Source organism: Gekko japonicus, unplaced genomic scaffold (assembly GCF_001447785.1).
Source record: "Gekko japonicus isolate JY-2015 unplaced genomic scaffold, Gekko_japonicus_V1.1 scaffold52, whole genome shotgun sequence".
NCBI classification, from domain to species: Eukaryota; Metazoa; Chordata; class Lepidosauria; order Squamata; family Gekkonidae; genus Gekko; species Gekko japonicus.
This window is the reverse complement of record NW_015168653.1, coordinates 1,620,565-1,636,861: the sequence shown is the minus strand read 5'-3', so window position 1 is coordinate 1,636,861 and position 16,297 is coordinate 1,620,565. Positions and strand designations below refer to the sequence as shown.

At 39.9% G+C, this 16,297-nt stretch overlaps 1 protein-coding gene across 5 annotated transcripts in view; it reads right to left on the bottom strand.

The window, feature by feature from the left end:
• DOCK9 (dedicator of cytokinesis 9) overlaps positions 1-16,297 on the bottom strand; it is a 172,875-nt gene that overhangs the window by 106,461 nt on the left and 50,117 nt on the right. For all 5 annotated transcript variants that reach the window (XM_015415110.1, XM_015415112.1, XM_015415108.1 and 2 more), the window contains exon 2: positions 2,887-3,003. In XM_015415110.1, coding sequence (XP_015270596.1) covers positions 2,887-3,003 — 117 coding nt within the window. The remainder of the gene's footprint in view (positions 1-2,886; positions 3,004-16,297) is intronic.

Sequence of the window (16,297 nt, the reverse complement as noted above, 5' to 3'; positions counted from 1 at the left end):
AATAATAAAAAAACCAATCCACTGAGAAAACTTTAAGATAATCTAAAAACCCAGTATTTATAATCAAGGGCTGACAGCAAATTTGAGTAGACAGGAAATCTAAGCAGAGCTGTGCCATAACATTTTTCCATTGTACCTTGCATTCAAAAGAAACAGACAAAAAACTGAGAATCCAGACCTTTTTTTAATTCCAAGGTTCCGTTAAAGTGGCTGTTTACCATGCAATCTCAAACACTCATGACAAAAGCCATAATACTTAGTTTTCTCAGCTCCACTAAACACCTTCCTTTTTTCAAGAGTTTGTACTGCAAGATACTTGGCCTATGACAATGGTTATTGTTCTTTTAACTTCACTGCCATATCCTCTGCTGGTTCCTTTATTTCTCCTTCCTCGTAAGTGCCTTGCATTGCCATCACATCACGATAGAAGAGCAATACAGTACATCTTTTAAAATAGCAAGAAGTGCCTGATTTTCAAGAGTCGGAAAATATTCCTCATAGATTTTATCTTTTAAATGCAAGACTGACCTAATCCATCTCATTGCCCTAGCAACTAATTAGAGTAAAAGCCTGATTTTGAAGACAGCATTATTTGTAAGGCAGCACTGCTACAGACAATAAAAGCCAGCCTGTAAACCAAAACAATAAAGTTTTCAAACTAGCTCACCACCTCTGCAGTTCCACAGTAGCTGTGATAACGCATTGCCTTACAACAATGAGGGACAGGTCCCTCATGCTACTGTGTGCATACAGGGCATCCTTTCTACAGAAACAATGGCATATGAACTTGAAATGTCACAGCTGCATCCATGACAGCTGAAAAGCTTCCAGGATGGTGTGTAGTTACAAGGCTTTATTACAATGCCAAAATGACAATGGTAGCTAATTCCAGAGCAGTTACAACAATCACACACACTCAGCCCGCTCATGAACCAACAGACCACCACTTGTTCTACTGTTAAACTATGTATCTGTTACACTATCAAACATAAGACAGGACAGAATGCAACAGCATGCATGCCTAGGCTTTAAGTGGCTTATGATAATAGTACGAATGTACAAAACAATGGTACTTAATTTAATAATGCATATAGAAATGCTAAAATATGATTAAAAACAATAATCATTCATGTGGTTCAGCATATAAATACCTAATTCCAGTATCAAGACAAATGTCAATTTACAAAAATATAGGTTTAAAAGTACATATTGTCTCCATATGTAAGAACCAATAACAAACGCATTTTGGCACAAGGCCTTCCTCAGTGGTATAAACCAAACTGAACACTTCATTAACTGAACAATTAAATACAGAAAACTGACCCTACAAAAAATAGATCTGAAATGAGAAAAAAGAAAGAAAAATAAATAATAATTATCTCAATGTTTGATGGGAAATAACATTATTTTAAATATTTGAAATTCATAAAATACAAATAGCCACCTTACTCACACTAAGATGTTCACCTATGGAGAAAGCACTATCAAATTTTCTTGTAATCTAGCATGGACAATTAATCAAGATGCTATCCATACTTTATTAATGGAGACAGTATGTACTTTTAAGCCTAGAGTCTAATGGCACCTTTAAGACCAACAAAGTTTTATTCAAGGTGTGAGCTTACGTGTGCATGCACACTTTATCAGATGATGAAATAGAATTACATATCATAGTTGTATATATATAGGAGTGGTTTGTTAAAATTTAGCATGCAAAATAGTGAGGGCACATTTTTTAACAGATCAAAAGAATGACAAGTTAGTTTCTGGTTATCATCTGTTTTGGTTAAACTGGGGGGCGGACAACATAGGTAACGAATATGTTAGAACTGGAGATTGATGTGCCCTAATTTGTGAGAATCCTATCCTTAGAATTCATCCATCTCCTTTCAAGCATGGAGGTGAATTTTACAGCATCTTGACTGTGTAGAGTGTTTTCCTTGTCCCCAAAACAAAGAACTGCATTTAAATCTACCATTCCAAATTATATTACATATTCAATTATATTATTAATTGCTAAGAGTAGTGATAACATGATAACCAGGAACTATTTTGCATGCCAAATTATCAAATGACTCCTATATATACACAACTATGATCATCGTCTGACGAACTGTGCATGCACATGAAAGCCCACACCTTGAATAAAACTTTGCTGGTCTTAAAGGTGCCACTGGACTCTAACTTTGTTCTGTTGCTTCAGACCAACACGGCTACCCACTTTGATCTACTTTTAAACCTGTATTTTCGTAAATTGACATTTGTCTTGATACTGGGATTACAGACTTCTATGCTGAACCACATTATTGTTGTTTTTAACCATATTTTAGCATTTCTATATACATTATTAAATTCAATAGCATTGTTTTGTTCATTGTTCTGACCTCTTTGGTTACCCTTCTTGCACAGGGTTGTTTTTCTCCCCTTTTTTGATTGCATCCATTTAAGTGGCTTATACCACAGGCTTTGATATCTATAGGGAGAGGAAAACTTGGTCTTCTGAAATATATTACATAAAAGTATACAATGCCTAAAACCTTAAATTGGAAGCATAATCATTGTTTTATTCATACTCTGGAGTTTTAAAAAAGCTGCACTGGAAAGAGGCTTAAAATAAAAGCACAAGTCTCCCACCCAGATTTAGTTTATCATATAAATAATGAAGTTCATGTTTCATTTGTTCTGTAGTTTGCATAAAACATTTCTGTCAATCTAAAGACAATAAAAATGTACTTACAGCAATGGTAACTAGTGAGAAACTTGAAGAACAACTACAGCATAGATAATGAGCAGCCTATTATGTATTATATATTTAAATTGGCAGTTGTGTATGAAAATTCTAATACATACAAAATGTATTTATATAGATAATGTTTACAAAACTACCTGGAAGTCATCATAAGGGAAGAGTAGCAGCTCACGCAAGGCATCGTTGAGTATTTGTGTCTTCTTCTGAACGATGACATTTTCATAGTCTATTGGCTCAATCAGCTTTGGTTTTGCCTATACAGCAACAGAAATATTTTCATGAATGAAGATGCACCATTTTTTCTCACACATATAAAGAGGGGCCATACGAACACTGATGGGCTTTTAAATGAAGTTACAATGCTCAGTGAAGCCTGAGGACTGAACAATATTAAGAAAAATACTTTACAACACAGGCGTGTACTCAACATTTGAGAAGAAATAAACATATAATGTGGGAATATGATGAAACGTTTACTTCAGTTCTAGATTTATCATTGTCATGCACTGCTTTGGAACAGAAATAATGTTTCTTTTATATCAGTTCATCACTGTATTGTTATTACGTTGACATTTGGTTATTTTTTAATCTAGTCACTGCATAATCAAATAGTCAACCTACTTAAGTACAGCATTCAGCATTGTGCACCATTTATGTATTTAAACTGGACAAGTACCACTAATCTCAACAGCCTGATTTTGGTTTGGATCCTATATCTTGGCTCCATGCATACTTCTCTCTAGGAGCCATGGTGCACACTTCCTCTGCATACTTCTCTCTAGAGCTACAGTGCATATGTCCTCTGATACTTCCATTGGCATAATTCCAATGTTTTTCAATAAGCCCCAAAGTGCTTACAGCAAAAAATAGTGAATGCTGAAGCACCCAGAGAGAAGCATTCATGGAGCAGAAGTATACAACCTAAACCATGGTTGTGCACGTGTATGTACACAAATACATTAAAAGATGGGCTATATATAAATATAAAAGTTACCCAATATAAAAAGGATGTAGAATCATACTTTCTATGTGTCCAGGGAAACAGATGCCATTTTACAGCCTCTGAATAATAGTACTTTGGATCATGAACCCAAGTAAATTTCCTGTTACATTGGCCAATGAAATTATGTAATATTAGACCACTAATAAGTTTATTAGTAAGGGTACTAAAAGTTGTGTATCAATATCTTCAAAGTTAAAAGGCAGCAGTTTATCCAAAAAACACATAAAGTTGTAGAAACTAGTGCTAGTACTATGTAAGTCTGCTTTTGAACACGTATTCCTATTCTATAGTTTACTTCATTACCCTTATTTCAAAATTCGTTTGTATGGAATTAATGTGTATTTTATATTTAATTCAATTCTGACAGTATTTAAGATTGCGGTCTACTTAAATTAGTACCAACAGACAGAACTTTTATTAAAAGTTACCAGTTTTTCCCCATTCCTGAATAATTCGAATTTACCAAAATTTAAGACAAAAAACTACACCGGGATACGATTTTCCTAGAAAAGGCCATCACGAGCACACACATATCTAGCACACAGAAGAGTCAAAAGTTATTTCAGATTTTATATCTACCACATGGGAACATTCCTGTTAAACAAAATGTTATATTGGATAGAGTTCAAAAGAACAAAATGTTACATTTGGAAAGAATCACTATCAAGGAGAGGCTAGAGAACTAAGAGTATGCAACTAACAAAAACAGTTTAAAACAATACTGCACACGATACATTGTTATAGAAAGTGAAACTATGCATTAGTTGTTTGTATAGCATTAGCAAGGCATGCTTCATTCAAGAATAATAAGAACACCCAAGCACAAAGAAATCAGCAAATGTTAGATTTAAAAGAACACGACTATTTCATTGTGAAAATATTAATTAATGCGATAATTTTGATTGGGAAAAACACTTTTAAGAAGGATCAGGGGAAAACCCCTGAATCTTTTGTGACTGAAAGGTACACTGACCATGGCATACCACCAACTGCAATTGTATCCACTCAGGTAGTTGATGACTGACTGGATAATTACATCTCAATGTACTAACTATATTCAGATATTTTCTCAGAAGCAACCAGGATCTGAACTCAGTTGAATCATTTGTAATCTATCACTCACCATCACGGTGATGAAATTCCTTGCACGACAGAAGGCTAGTTTAATGCAAGAACATGCAGGCAGGATATTGGCTGATCTTAAATCAAAGAGTCACACAGGAAAACGAAGAATTAACTTTTCATTCCAAACTTCCACAACTTCCCCCTGCAAACTGTCTGGGGTCTTCTGATGATGACATCCACAATAAATTCTTAATACAGAAGATCAGACTCATTTTGTTACATAGCAAATGGGGACTGGAAAATTATCTGCCATAATTATCTGCCATAAATTATCTGCCATACACAGACCTAACTACCTCCACTAGGATACTGATGTCCAATTCACCCTACCACGTCAGTTAATTGTAGTACCATGCCAGTTAATTCTACATAATGCCCACGAGAAATATTTCCTTAGTTTATCTCAAAGAAAAAAAGAAAAACAAGGCTGCAACAACGATCCATTAGCCCTGCATCTTAACTGCTCACCAACACTGTTTGTTGCCAGTGCTGATTAGGAGTTTGGAAACTAAACTTATGAAGAAAAGCTGCAGGAAATGGGAATATTCAGCCTGGAAAAGAGGAGGTTGAAGTGGGAATATGATTACCCTTTTTAAGAATCTGAAGTCATCTAGCTGAGGGTAGGACACTATTTCAATTGGTAGTGGAGGATTGGACTCATAATAATGGGTTTAAATTACATGTAGGGGAGATATTGGCAGGATATTAGGGGAAACGTTTTAATAATAAGGGCAGTTCAGTGGTGGAACTGGTTGCCCAAAGATGTTGTGGGTTCTCCCTCCTTGGAGGTGTTTAAGCAGATAGCGGACATTTATTTGTCAGGAATACTTTAGGTCATCCCGCATGGTGCAGGGGGTTGGGACTGGATGGTCTTTAGGCCCATTCCAACTTTTTGATTCTATGAACAAGATTCAGCGAATGCAGGCCTGTAACTGCAGTGGGGGCCCTGGGGGCCCAGCCTCCTGACTTATTGCCAAGGCCCCCTGACTTCTCATGGAGCCCAGGCCCCCTGACTTCCCATTTTTATTTTATTTTTTGGCATGCCTCCCTCCTCTCCTGCCACAGCTGTGCTGTGTTGAATCCCATCATACCCTTTTTCTCAGCAGCCTCCTTTACACGTTTGGCGGCATCATTTAGCAACATTCAAGCAATCATCCTCTTCTCATTCTGTTGTCTCAGCTTTTTCAGTTTTGCTTCCTTCTCTTGTATACTGTCCTTTTCACTGTCTATCTTCTTAAACCTTTCTAACTCCTCTGCCTTTTCTCCTTCTTTCTTTTCTTTTTCTTTTTGCTCCTCTTTAATGACACACTGTTCATCACAATATTGCTTGTAATGAACATGAGCTGCTCTTGCCATCTGTAAAAGCTCCTGTTTGATATTAACATGGTATACATTGTTTTCATATACATGATATAAAGTTTCTTTGACGATTAGGGGGCGTTCAAAGTTCTTTCTGACAATCCTGGCCCTTTCATTGGTCAAAATGTGTCCAGTTTTTGAAAACCCACTTTCTATGTCCGTACTACCATGCAATAATGATAATGCTGCTTTCACCACCTTGGTAACCAGTGGGTATTTTGGCTCTCCAGATGGGTGTGTCTTTTCAAAGAACTGATTTCAGTATGTATCTATACAGAAAGTTTCACTGGCAGCTTCATCTTCAAGTCTCCATTCATCTGCAATCATATCTAGTGGAATATCCATCGGGAGTGCTGCTGCTACTTTCATTATATCCTTGCGGGTTCCTTCCTTGACCCTCTGTGCTGGAGCTAAACATTGAAGATATCTGAGGATGGGCTTGTCCAAAGATGACTGGAGTAAAAGGTGTTTGCAGGCTGCTCTGAATTTTTTTTTGCTCCCGTTAAAAAGAGTAGCTGTTTCTTTTCAGAAAGTTTTTAGTTCATCATAGATTCTCCTTTCACTGATTACTTCTCTCACAGGTATGTAGTGCTCATCACTGAAGGCTTCAAGAGACAATGAGAAGAAGAAGAGATTGGATTTATACCCTGCCCTTCACTACCCAAAGGTGTCTCAGAGCGGCTTACAAACTCCTTTCCCTTCCCCTCCCCACAACAGACACCCTGTGAGGTAGGTGGGGCTGAGAGAGCTCTTGAAAGAAACGGCTCTTTTTCAAGAACAGCTCTTATCAGAACTACGGCTTGCCCAAGGTCATCCAGCCAGGTGCAAGTGGAGGAGTGGGGAATCAAACTCGGTTCTCCCAGATTAGAGTCCACGCACTTAACCACTACACCAAACTGACTCTGAACTCTGAATGGTGCTGAACTCTTACAAACACGATTCATTATGGTTCTTGTGAATGTTTTAACTTCACTTTGCATCACATGCACCAAAGGCTCTTCTTTCTGGAATATTCCAGTAAACTTTGTAAATAAGTGGGCACGTGCAAAAAAAAAATCACCTCTGCTTTCATTGTCTCATGTTTTAAGAGATTAATTATGTCTCTATACATTGTGGAAGATTTCACCAAATCATTTTTACTCTTAAGAACAAAGTCCTTAAAGCACTTATAATAGAACTAAATACAATCTGTCTTCTCACTGGAAAGTCATCATGTTTCTCCCAAAATGCAGTAATGAAAACAAAAAAACACAAACTGCATTCACAAAAATCAAAGAAATACTGACTTTACTGACCAATTTTTTAAAAGACTGACAAATTACTGACCAAGATGAAAAAACTGGCTTTTACAGATTTTACTGACCATTTTCCACCCCTGTAAACCACTGGGACTCAAAAGTCCTTTTCAGAAGGGAGACTAGAAATCACTTAGCAGTCATTGCATTAACTAAGGAGATAAATGTAAGGTGCTGCACAAGGTACAGATCAACTGAAGCCAAAGTAGGTAGTTTTACCTCATGTTGCATTAGTATAGTCACAATATCTTGCTAGTTACACTGGCCTCCAGATGTCATATACCTTTGGAAATCGCTTTGTTTGCAATTGTGATTGTCTGATAATTTATTGTTTCCGGTTTTAATGTGTATGGTGTGCTCTCTGTATACACAGAAATTGCTTTGAGCATTCAACAAAAAAGCAGTACCGAAATGTTTTAAATAAATTGAGAACTAAGTGCCAAAGATTCTAGACTGGCTGTACTTGTGTTCTTCAAACAGCTTAGAGTTACTTTTCCTGTTCATAACTTTGCCCTTTATTTTCTTCAATATGGGCTTCTTTTTAAAAATTGATCTTAGAGGATTAGATCTGCTAACTTTGCTGCTTTCTCCACATGCAAGGGATCATTCTCTGATATTGGAGGTCTTTCTGTCAGCAGAAGAGCCTCTTCCATCAGGGAAAGTATTTTAATGAAGGAAAGGGCTGCTGTTAGTGAAACAGACCCACAAGATCCCACAAGTTATTTACTGTCCGAGAACACTGTAAGAGAACGATCTTATGTTTTGAGCATTTCACATTTGACACTGAAGGGTATTATTTCTGCCTGCCCTGTTCCAAACTCCTAAGAAGGTCTTCCAATTGGCAGCACCAAAGGTTGTCAAATTTCTCTGTAGGGTGACCAATCACAGTCATCAAAACCTTCATTAAGATTTTATACTACTTTGGAAACAAATCCTTTACATACATTTGTTTAGTTCTATATCTGGAATTAGATACAAACTGTTATATAAACTGTTTTTTCTCTCTTAATAATCATCTGCTGCATTTTCTAGGAATATGTATGCTCAGTGACAGGAAGGATATTTCATCATTTCAAACAAAAGAAAATTAGGACAACATATTGACTTTGGCATTAGTTGCACTGACACTACCTCTTCCCAGGGAAACAGGATCTCTTTATGTTTTCTTACAGACATTTTCCATTCTATATCTTTCCATAATGGGAAAAGAGGTTCTATCCTAAAGAGTTTAGAGCTTATATGTAGACTGATCAATCATGCAGTTATCACCTAATCCAAACATATTCTATGTTCCTTCACACAATCTTTTCTGCATCATAATTTGGTAAGCACTATTTAGTTGTGGTAAGAGGCACTGTGACATGAAAAATCACAGGGTTACAATATAGTCCCATTACCAGGCCTGACACTAGATTGGAAAGGATTCAAGCTATATAAAGGTGCAATGTTTATCAATCCCTTTCAAAGATCTCTGTGTAAGGTTGTAGGAACAAGACATATTTGGAGAATCCATTTTCTTTAGTATTAATTCAGGTTTTGCAAGCCTGATATTTTTGTCCACAAACTGTGGTTGGAGGACACCGCGGTGAACATGGATTAAAAGGAGAGTGCAGAAAGGGCCTTAGTCTGAAATTCAAACCACTACACCACATTAGCTTTCATGAAGTGGCTTGCTATTGAATAGTAGCAGCCAGTCCTGGGTGAGTCATGCAAGTTACATGCTAGCAAATCGTTCAGTGGCTGCCGCCAAGTCTGGTCCTGATTAGTCCTACCTCATAGGCCCAAACAGCCCTGGAAAAGGCTTGAAGGCTAACAATACCTTTTGACTGCCTAGCAACAGCCACTGTGGGCATTTGTTTCTTAAAGCGACAGGTGCTGCTTCTATCATTTTGTAGGGTAATAACCCCCTAAATGTTTTGTGTTTTCTAAGATTTCAGATTTTCCTGCAAACCTGGAACTTTGTTCAAGTTTCTAGAAAGATCTGTCTTGCCTAGCTCTAATCCTTAGATTTAAGCATCAACAGATTTGATGGTGCTGGTGCTGGGAGGATCTTCATCATATACTTTGACTGGTTATACCAATAAAAGCACTTTCAGAGGGTAGCCGTGTTAGTCTGTGGCAGAACAGATATGTGACGAAGACAGCTTTGACTCGCGAAAGTTTATATCCCCAAAATTTTGTTGGTCTAAGGTGCTACTGGACTTGAATCTGTTGTTGTTGTTCAGTCGCACAGTTGAGTCCGACTCTTCGCGACCCCATGGACCACATCACGCCAGGCTCTCCTGTCTTCCGTCATGCTTCGGAGTTTGCTTAACTCCGGACTTGAATCTAGCTGTTAATAAAAGCAGGCTGATCAAACTTTAGGTGGGGTGGTACATCAGTGTAGCGTGCTGTTGGTAAGGAGTCTGTGACAGCACTTCTTTAATTGGCTGATATGGACTGATATATTAATCTTCAGTTTTGTGGCCTGTTTAATTGTTTGTGCAGGGAATCTCTTACACTTAATACTTCTGCATGTTGTTGGTAGACATTTTAGACAATTTAAGGCAAAAATATTACATGCACTTGCTTTGAATTTGCCCCATTTTAAATTAAAGGATTTACTTCTGAGTAAGGTAGGATTATACTTTAAGGACATAGTTCCTATTGACACTTCAGTGATAGTAAGTTTAATAGAAACCAATGAAATTCCACTGAAATCAGTACAATGAACAGAAGCCCAAATTGGATTTCAGCTTACTACAAGAACGTTTTATTTCTACTATAGCTAAATTCTAGAAGTTGAACTGTGTAAGCCTGTTTTTAGTATTTAATTGTCAAGGACCAAGGGAAGAAAACAAACAAGAACCTCCTACATGGGAATTTTTGCTTGCACATGACCTGAACAGACACAGAGCCAAGGACTAATGGAGCAGCAGAACCAGAAAATCAAAGTGCATTGTTCCATCTTTGTTGCTCCCAGACAAGTTTTACTGTTGTCTTAGGTGAGAACAAAATCCAGCACATTACTAGGTTTTGTTCTGTCCTAAAAACATAACATGGACCAGGAAGAGAACCATAAATGATGCTATTAGCCAAGCAATACAAAGAAAAATCCTACGAGAAAAACTTCTTTTAAAAAAAGAAAAAAGACTAGGGCAATTTTTTCTGCAGTTTTTCCCTATGTCTTCCAGAGGATGCACAAGCTACAGACAGCTTACGAGTTACCTACTGGAGATCCCAGAATTAGAGGCCTACTTCTGTTTTAAAGGTAAAGGTTCCATTGCTCAAAAGCCAGTCGAATCCGACTCTAGGGTTGCGGTGCTCATCTCCGTTTCAAAGCCGAAAAGCCAGCACTGTCCAAAGACATTTCCGTGGTCATGTGGCCGACATGACTAAGCACGGAACGCTGTTACCTTCCCACTGAAGTGGTACCTATTTATCTACTTGCAATTTCTTGCTTTTGAACTGCTAGGTTGGCAGGAGCTGGAACTAGAGACGGGAGCTCACTCAGGTCTCGAACTGCTGAACTACCTCTCTTTGACTTCTTCTGATACTTTGAGTCCAGTGGCATCTTTAAGACCAACAAAGTTTTATTCACGGTATAAGCTTTTGTGTGCAAGCACACTTCTTCAGATATAGCCACTGTATCTGAAGAAGTGTGCTTGCACATAAAAGCTTATACCATGAATAAATCTTTGTTGGTCTTAAAGATGCCACTGGACTCAAAGTATCAGAAGAAGTCAAAGAGCATTAAGGATTCTGTAAAACAGCAAAAGAGCTTAGTGCTGCTACAGTGATGCAGCCCTGACCTGGATCTCACAGGTTAGCTCATTTAGGTAGATCTCGGAAGCTAAGCAAGGTTGGCCCTCTTCAGTACTTGGATGGGAGACCAGCAAGGAAGTCCAGGACTTCTACACAGAAGCAGGCAATGGAAAACCATCCCTGAACATCTCTTGCCTCAAAAACCCCATGAGGGGTCGCCATAAACCGGCTGGGACTACTTTCCACCACCACAGTGATGCAACTGAAGCGTTTATTTTGTAAACTTCCTTGAGTACCCAACCATGACAAAAAGTCAGAAAACAAAGCTCATATCAAAGGAGAACGAAGGAGAAAAAGGATCAAATAACAGAGGGAATAAAAGGCAAAAGGGTGGCACAGTGAAGAAGCTAGGAAACACACAGGGACTGCATTAATATGGCATGATCAAATTCAGTTACACATGGTGACAGGTTTTAGATTTAATGCATACTACTGAAAACATATTTGTAATTATAATTAATTTCTAAACCTAGTAAAAATGGTCTTTCCTAAACATTCTTTGTAATTAAGATTTTTGTGACTTTGCACTGATGCAGCTAATCTATAGTAACTGAAGTTCACACAAATCTTTCATCCATCTATATATATATATCTATATATATAAAAGAAAGTCCCCTCACTGTAAAATCAGCACCCAGGCCAAACCCCTGGACCTAGAAACATGAAATTCAGTGGGTGTCTGTCAGGTGTAGGAGCAGGACCAGGGTATTTTAATCCATCAGGGAGGCCACCCGAGCAGAAACATCTTAGCAATGTTGCTGGGCTAGCCTCCCCCAATGGCTTTAGACACACTCCCACCCACCCCTCCTCCACCTGACAGGTGGTTGTTTGTCAGGTGCAGGAGAAGCGGCATAACGTTGAAAGCCATCGGCAAGCAGCATCACTTAAGCAATCCTGCTGGCCCAGTCTCCCCAATGCCTTCAGACACTACCCCTCCTACACCTCAACCCTTCTGGTTTCTCAGCCCAGAAGCTTCTCTTCAAAGTGGGGGCTAGTGATGCTGCTGCAGAATCTCAACTCACCCAAAATCTGCAATGGCACCAGGCTGCAAGTGAAGGCCCTGCACAGAATCATCATCGAGGCCACACTGCTCACAGGCAGTGCTCGAGGGGAGTCAGTGTTCATACCACACATACCATCATACCATAAGGAAAACCCCTCAAGTTCAAGAGACAGCAGTTCCCCCTCAATCTGCTTTGCTATGACCATCAACAAATCCCAAGGCCAGACACTGAAGGTGGCAGGAATTGACTTAACTGACAGCTGCTTCCCACATGGACAGTTCTATGTGGCCTGCTCCCGAGTGAGCTCACCAAGTAGCCTGGTGATCCTAGCAACTGAGGGCAGAACCACCATTTTGATCTACAGAGAGGTCCTTCAGTAGAGGAAAAAAAACCAGTACATATGTCTCACTTCAATTTTTACACTACAATATTCTCCCTATGAGCTTAGGGCTCTTTAGCTTGGAGAAACGACGACTGAGGGGTGACATGATTGAGGTTTATAAGATTATGCATGGGAAAGAGCAGGTAGAGAAAGAGGTACTTTTCTCCCTTTCTCACAATACAAGAACCCGTGGGCACTCCATGAAATTGCTGAGCGGTCGGGTTAGAACGGATAAAAGGAAGTACTTCTTCACCCAAAGAGTGATTAACACATGGAACTCACTGCCACAGGAAGTGGTGACAGCTACAAGCATGGACGGCTTCAAAAGGGAATTAGATAAGCATATGGAGCAGAGGTCCATCAGTGGCTATTAGCCACAAGGTATAGATAGGGACTCTGGGGCAAGTGATGCTTGAGGCATTTTAACTCCCTCCCTGTCCCTCCCCCAGCCTGTCCAAGGGCCGGCTTGCCTGGGCTCCATGCAGCCGCAGGGGGCCCAGACAAGCCAAGGGAAGGCATGGAGTGTGGCCTAATATGCTAATTAGCCATGCTGTCAGGAGTGTGGCCTAATATTATAATGAGTTTCTGCTGTTGGGTGTGGCCTATTATGCTAATGAGTTCCTGTTGGGCTTTTTCTAGGGGAACAGCAGTCCAGGAGGCACCCACTTGAATGTGGTGTGCCTCGGGGGGCTGTGCTGTCCCAGATGTTAAACTTAACATCTACATGCGCCCCCTTGCTCAGATTGCCTGGAGGTATGGGCTGGGATGTCACCAGTATGCTGATGACACCCAGCTCTATCTGATGTTAGGCGGCCAGTTGGACTCCACACCAGATGATCTGGATGATGCTTTGCAGGCCGTGGCTGGGTGGCTCAGACTGAGTCGGCTGAAGCTGAATCCAGCAGTCTTGTGCCTGGGTCGGGGCGGTTCAGAGGTGGGGATCCCACTCCCAACCTTCGGGGGGGCCTCACTGGTCCCTGTGCCGGAGGTTCGGAGTTTGGGAGTGCTCCTGGATCCCTCCCTTACCATGGAGGCCCAGGTAGCCTCCACTGTGAAGTCGGCCTTTTATCATTTGAGGCTGATCATGCAGCTGGTTCCCTTCCTTGACCGTGCTGACCTGGCTACAGTGATCCACGCGATGGTCACCTGACTAGACTACTGTAACGCTCTCTACATGGGGCTGCCTTTGTAGCTGATCCAGAAGCTGCAGCTAGTGCAGAATGCCGCGGCCAGGCTGTTGATGGGTCTCCCTAGATGGGAGCACATCCAGCCTGTGCTGAGGACACTGCACTGGCTGCCAATAGCATACCGAATCCGCTTCAAAGTGCTGGTTCTTACCTTTAAAGCCCTATGTGGCCGGGGTCCAACATACCTATGGGACCGCCTTTCCCTGTATATACCCCAGAGAACACTACGGTCTGGGTCTCAAAATTGGTTGACCTTCCCTGGCCCAAAGGAGGCCAGGCTAGCTGCTATAGGGCCGAGGCCTTTTCGGTGGCAGCCCCTACCTGGTGGAATGAGCTTCTGGAGGAGATCAGGGCTCCGTGGGGCCTCTCACAGTTCCGCAGGGCCTGCAAGACGGAGCTCTTCCACCAGGCATACAATTAGGGGCCGCTGCCACCGCCCTAGTGCACGGCTCATAATGTTAACATCAAGCAGCTGCCTCAAGAACAAGCAGAATAACATCTAAATACTTTATGTGGAATAACATCGAAGCACTTTGTTGGAAAGCACTTTATTTGTTTGATTTTTAACCACCGCCAGTATTCTGATATGTTGTAATGTACTATTTTAAATGTTGTGTTTTAATTTTGTATTATTTATGTTTTTATTCTGTATTGTTGTGTTTGTTGTTGGAAGCTGCCCTGAGTCTGCTTTGCAGGGAGGGCGGGATATAAGTTTGACTATATAAAAAAATAAAGAAATAAATAGAAAAAAAGCCCTGACGGTAACTGACAATGGCGTTCCCTCCTTGAGCTTTAAAAAGCAGGTTTAGAAACGTATTAAAGACCAAGAATTATATATTGTTTTCTAAAGATTGTATACATTTAGTCTCAGAGGGTGACCATGTTGGTCTGCAGTAGAGCAGCTTCTACTGCCACTTTTAGGTGTCAGCAATGGAATCTTTCAAGTAATTTCATTGCTGATCTAAGAGTGGCAGTCCTCAAACAGAGAAACTTCAATGGGAGATTACAATGCAAGATTGCTGAACTTGAGTTTACTCATGAGTTCAGAACAATGGAAACCCCCCCCCCCAATCTGAACAGGAACACAGGATTCTTATCTCACTACAGATGCTAATTTTCTGCCTCCAGCATTTCCCCACTGCTGTAATCAAGCAGATTACCTCTGCATCCTGAGTTCCTTCTTTGCAACACACTTCCTCCTTCTGACTGGGATATAAGGACTCAGAGATCTCCATTCTGACTCTAATGAAGGGAGCTGTAACTCTCTAAAGCTTATACCCAGAAAATCTTGCTGGTTTCTAAGGTGCTACTGGACTCGAATCTACATTTAGTCTGTAACTTTCATAAATCATAACATGGATTTAACCCAAAGTAGGCAATTATAAAATTTAATACACTATTTAATATGAAAGTTTGCAGAAGTAGCAACTAGAGTTGTTGAGCTATCCACTTTTCATATTATAGTATACATACGAATGGAGACATCAGTGCCGGCACGAGGTAGATTTTATAGCAAGCAGACATATTATAGCTGTCCAAGTATTTAAATTATTTCACCACTGATACAGATGTTGGATTACATTTATTCTCCATATACATATAAACAGCTGTCTATGTGTGGGAGTAAGAAAACAGCAGCTCAACACAATAGTTACTTTCTGGATATAGAAGACTGCAGTGGTGCATAGGTTAGCTTGTAAGACTTTTCCTGTCTGCAGCAGAGAGATCAGAAAGGGAAACTACCATCTACACCAAGCAAACGATGGTTAAGCCAATACTAAACGTTTAGGTACTGTATATCATAGTTTCTAGATTCATTTAAACCTTGCTTTAAATTTCATTTCTGGCTAAACCTTGATTCATGACTAATACTTAAGGAAAACAAACTATTGCTCTATGGCTCCACAGGGTCTAGGAGAACAAAGAGAAAGCTCTTTTTCCCCTACTGCTTTCTATTGTCTTGTTTATCTCTCTCACACACACACCCTTTTATAAAACAGGAGCTCTAGTATCTCCTCCTCAAGCTACACATGTATAAACCAACAAACTAAAGCTGAGTCCAGGTCAGCCCTGGATTAACCATTAAGCAAAATAAGCATGTGCTCAGGGCACCAAGGAAAGAGGGGCACCTTGAAGATGAAATATTTTACTCAGTAATTCCTTCTGTTATGGCTATTCATAAGAAATGATAGGCAGTGGAACCGCTAGCACCAAAAGGGAAGGGGCAGAAGGGACAACTATAGGGCAAGAGAGGTTGGATGCCTTGTCTCTGCTAAGTATAGAAGCAGATTTATTGCACCAGATTAGTTTTGAGGACTTGATCAAAGACTTTGCAATTTAAAAAAGTAGAAGAAAATGTTTAAAGTATAAATAAAGTTATAACTGGCAA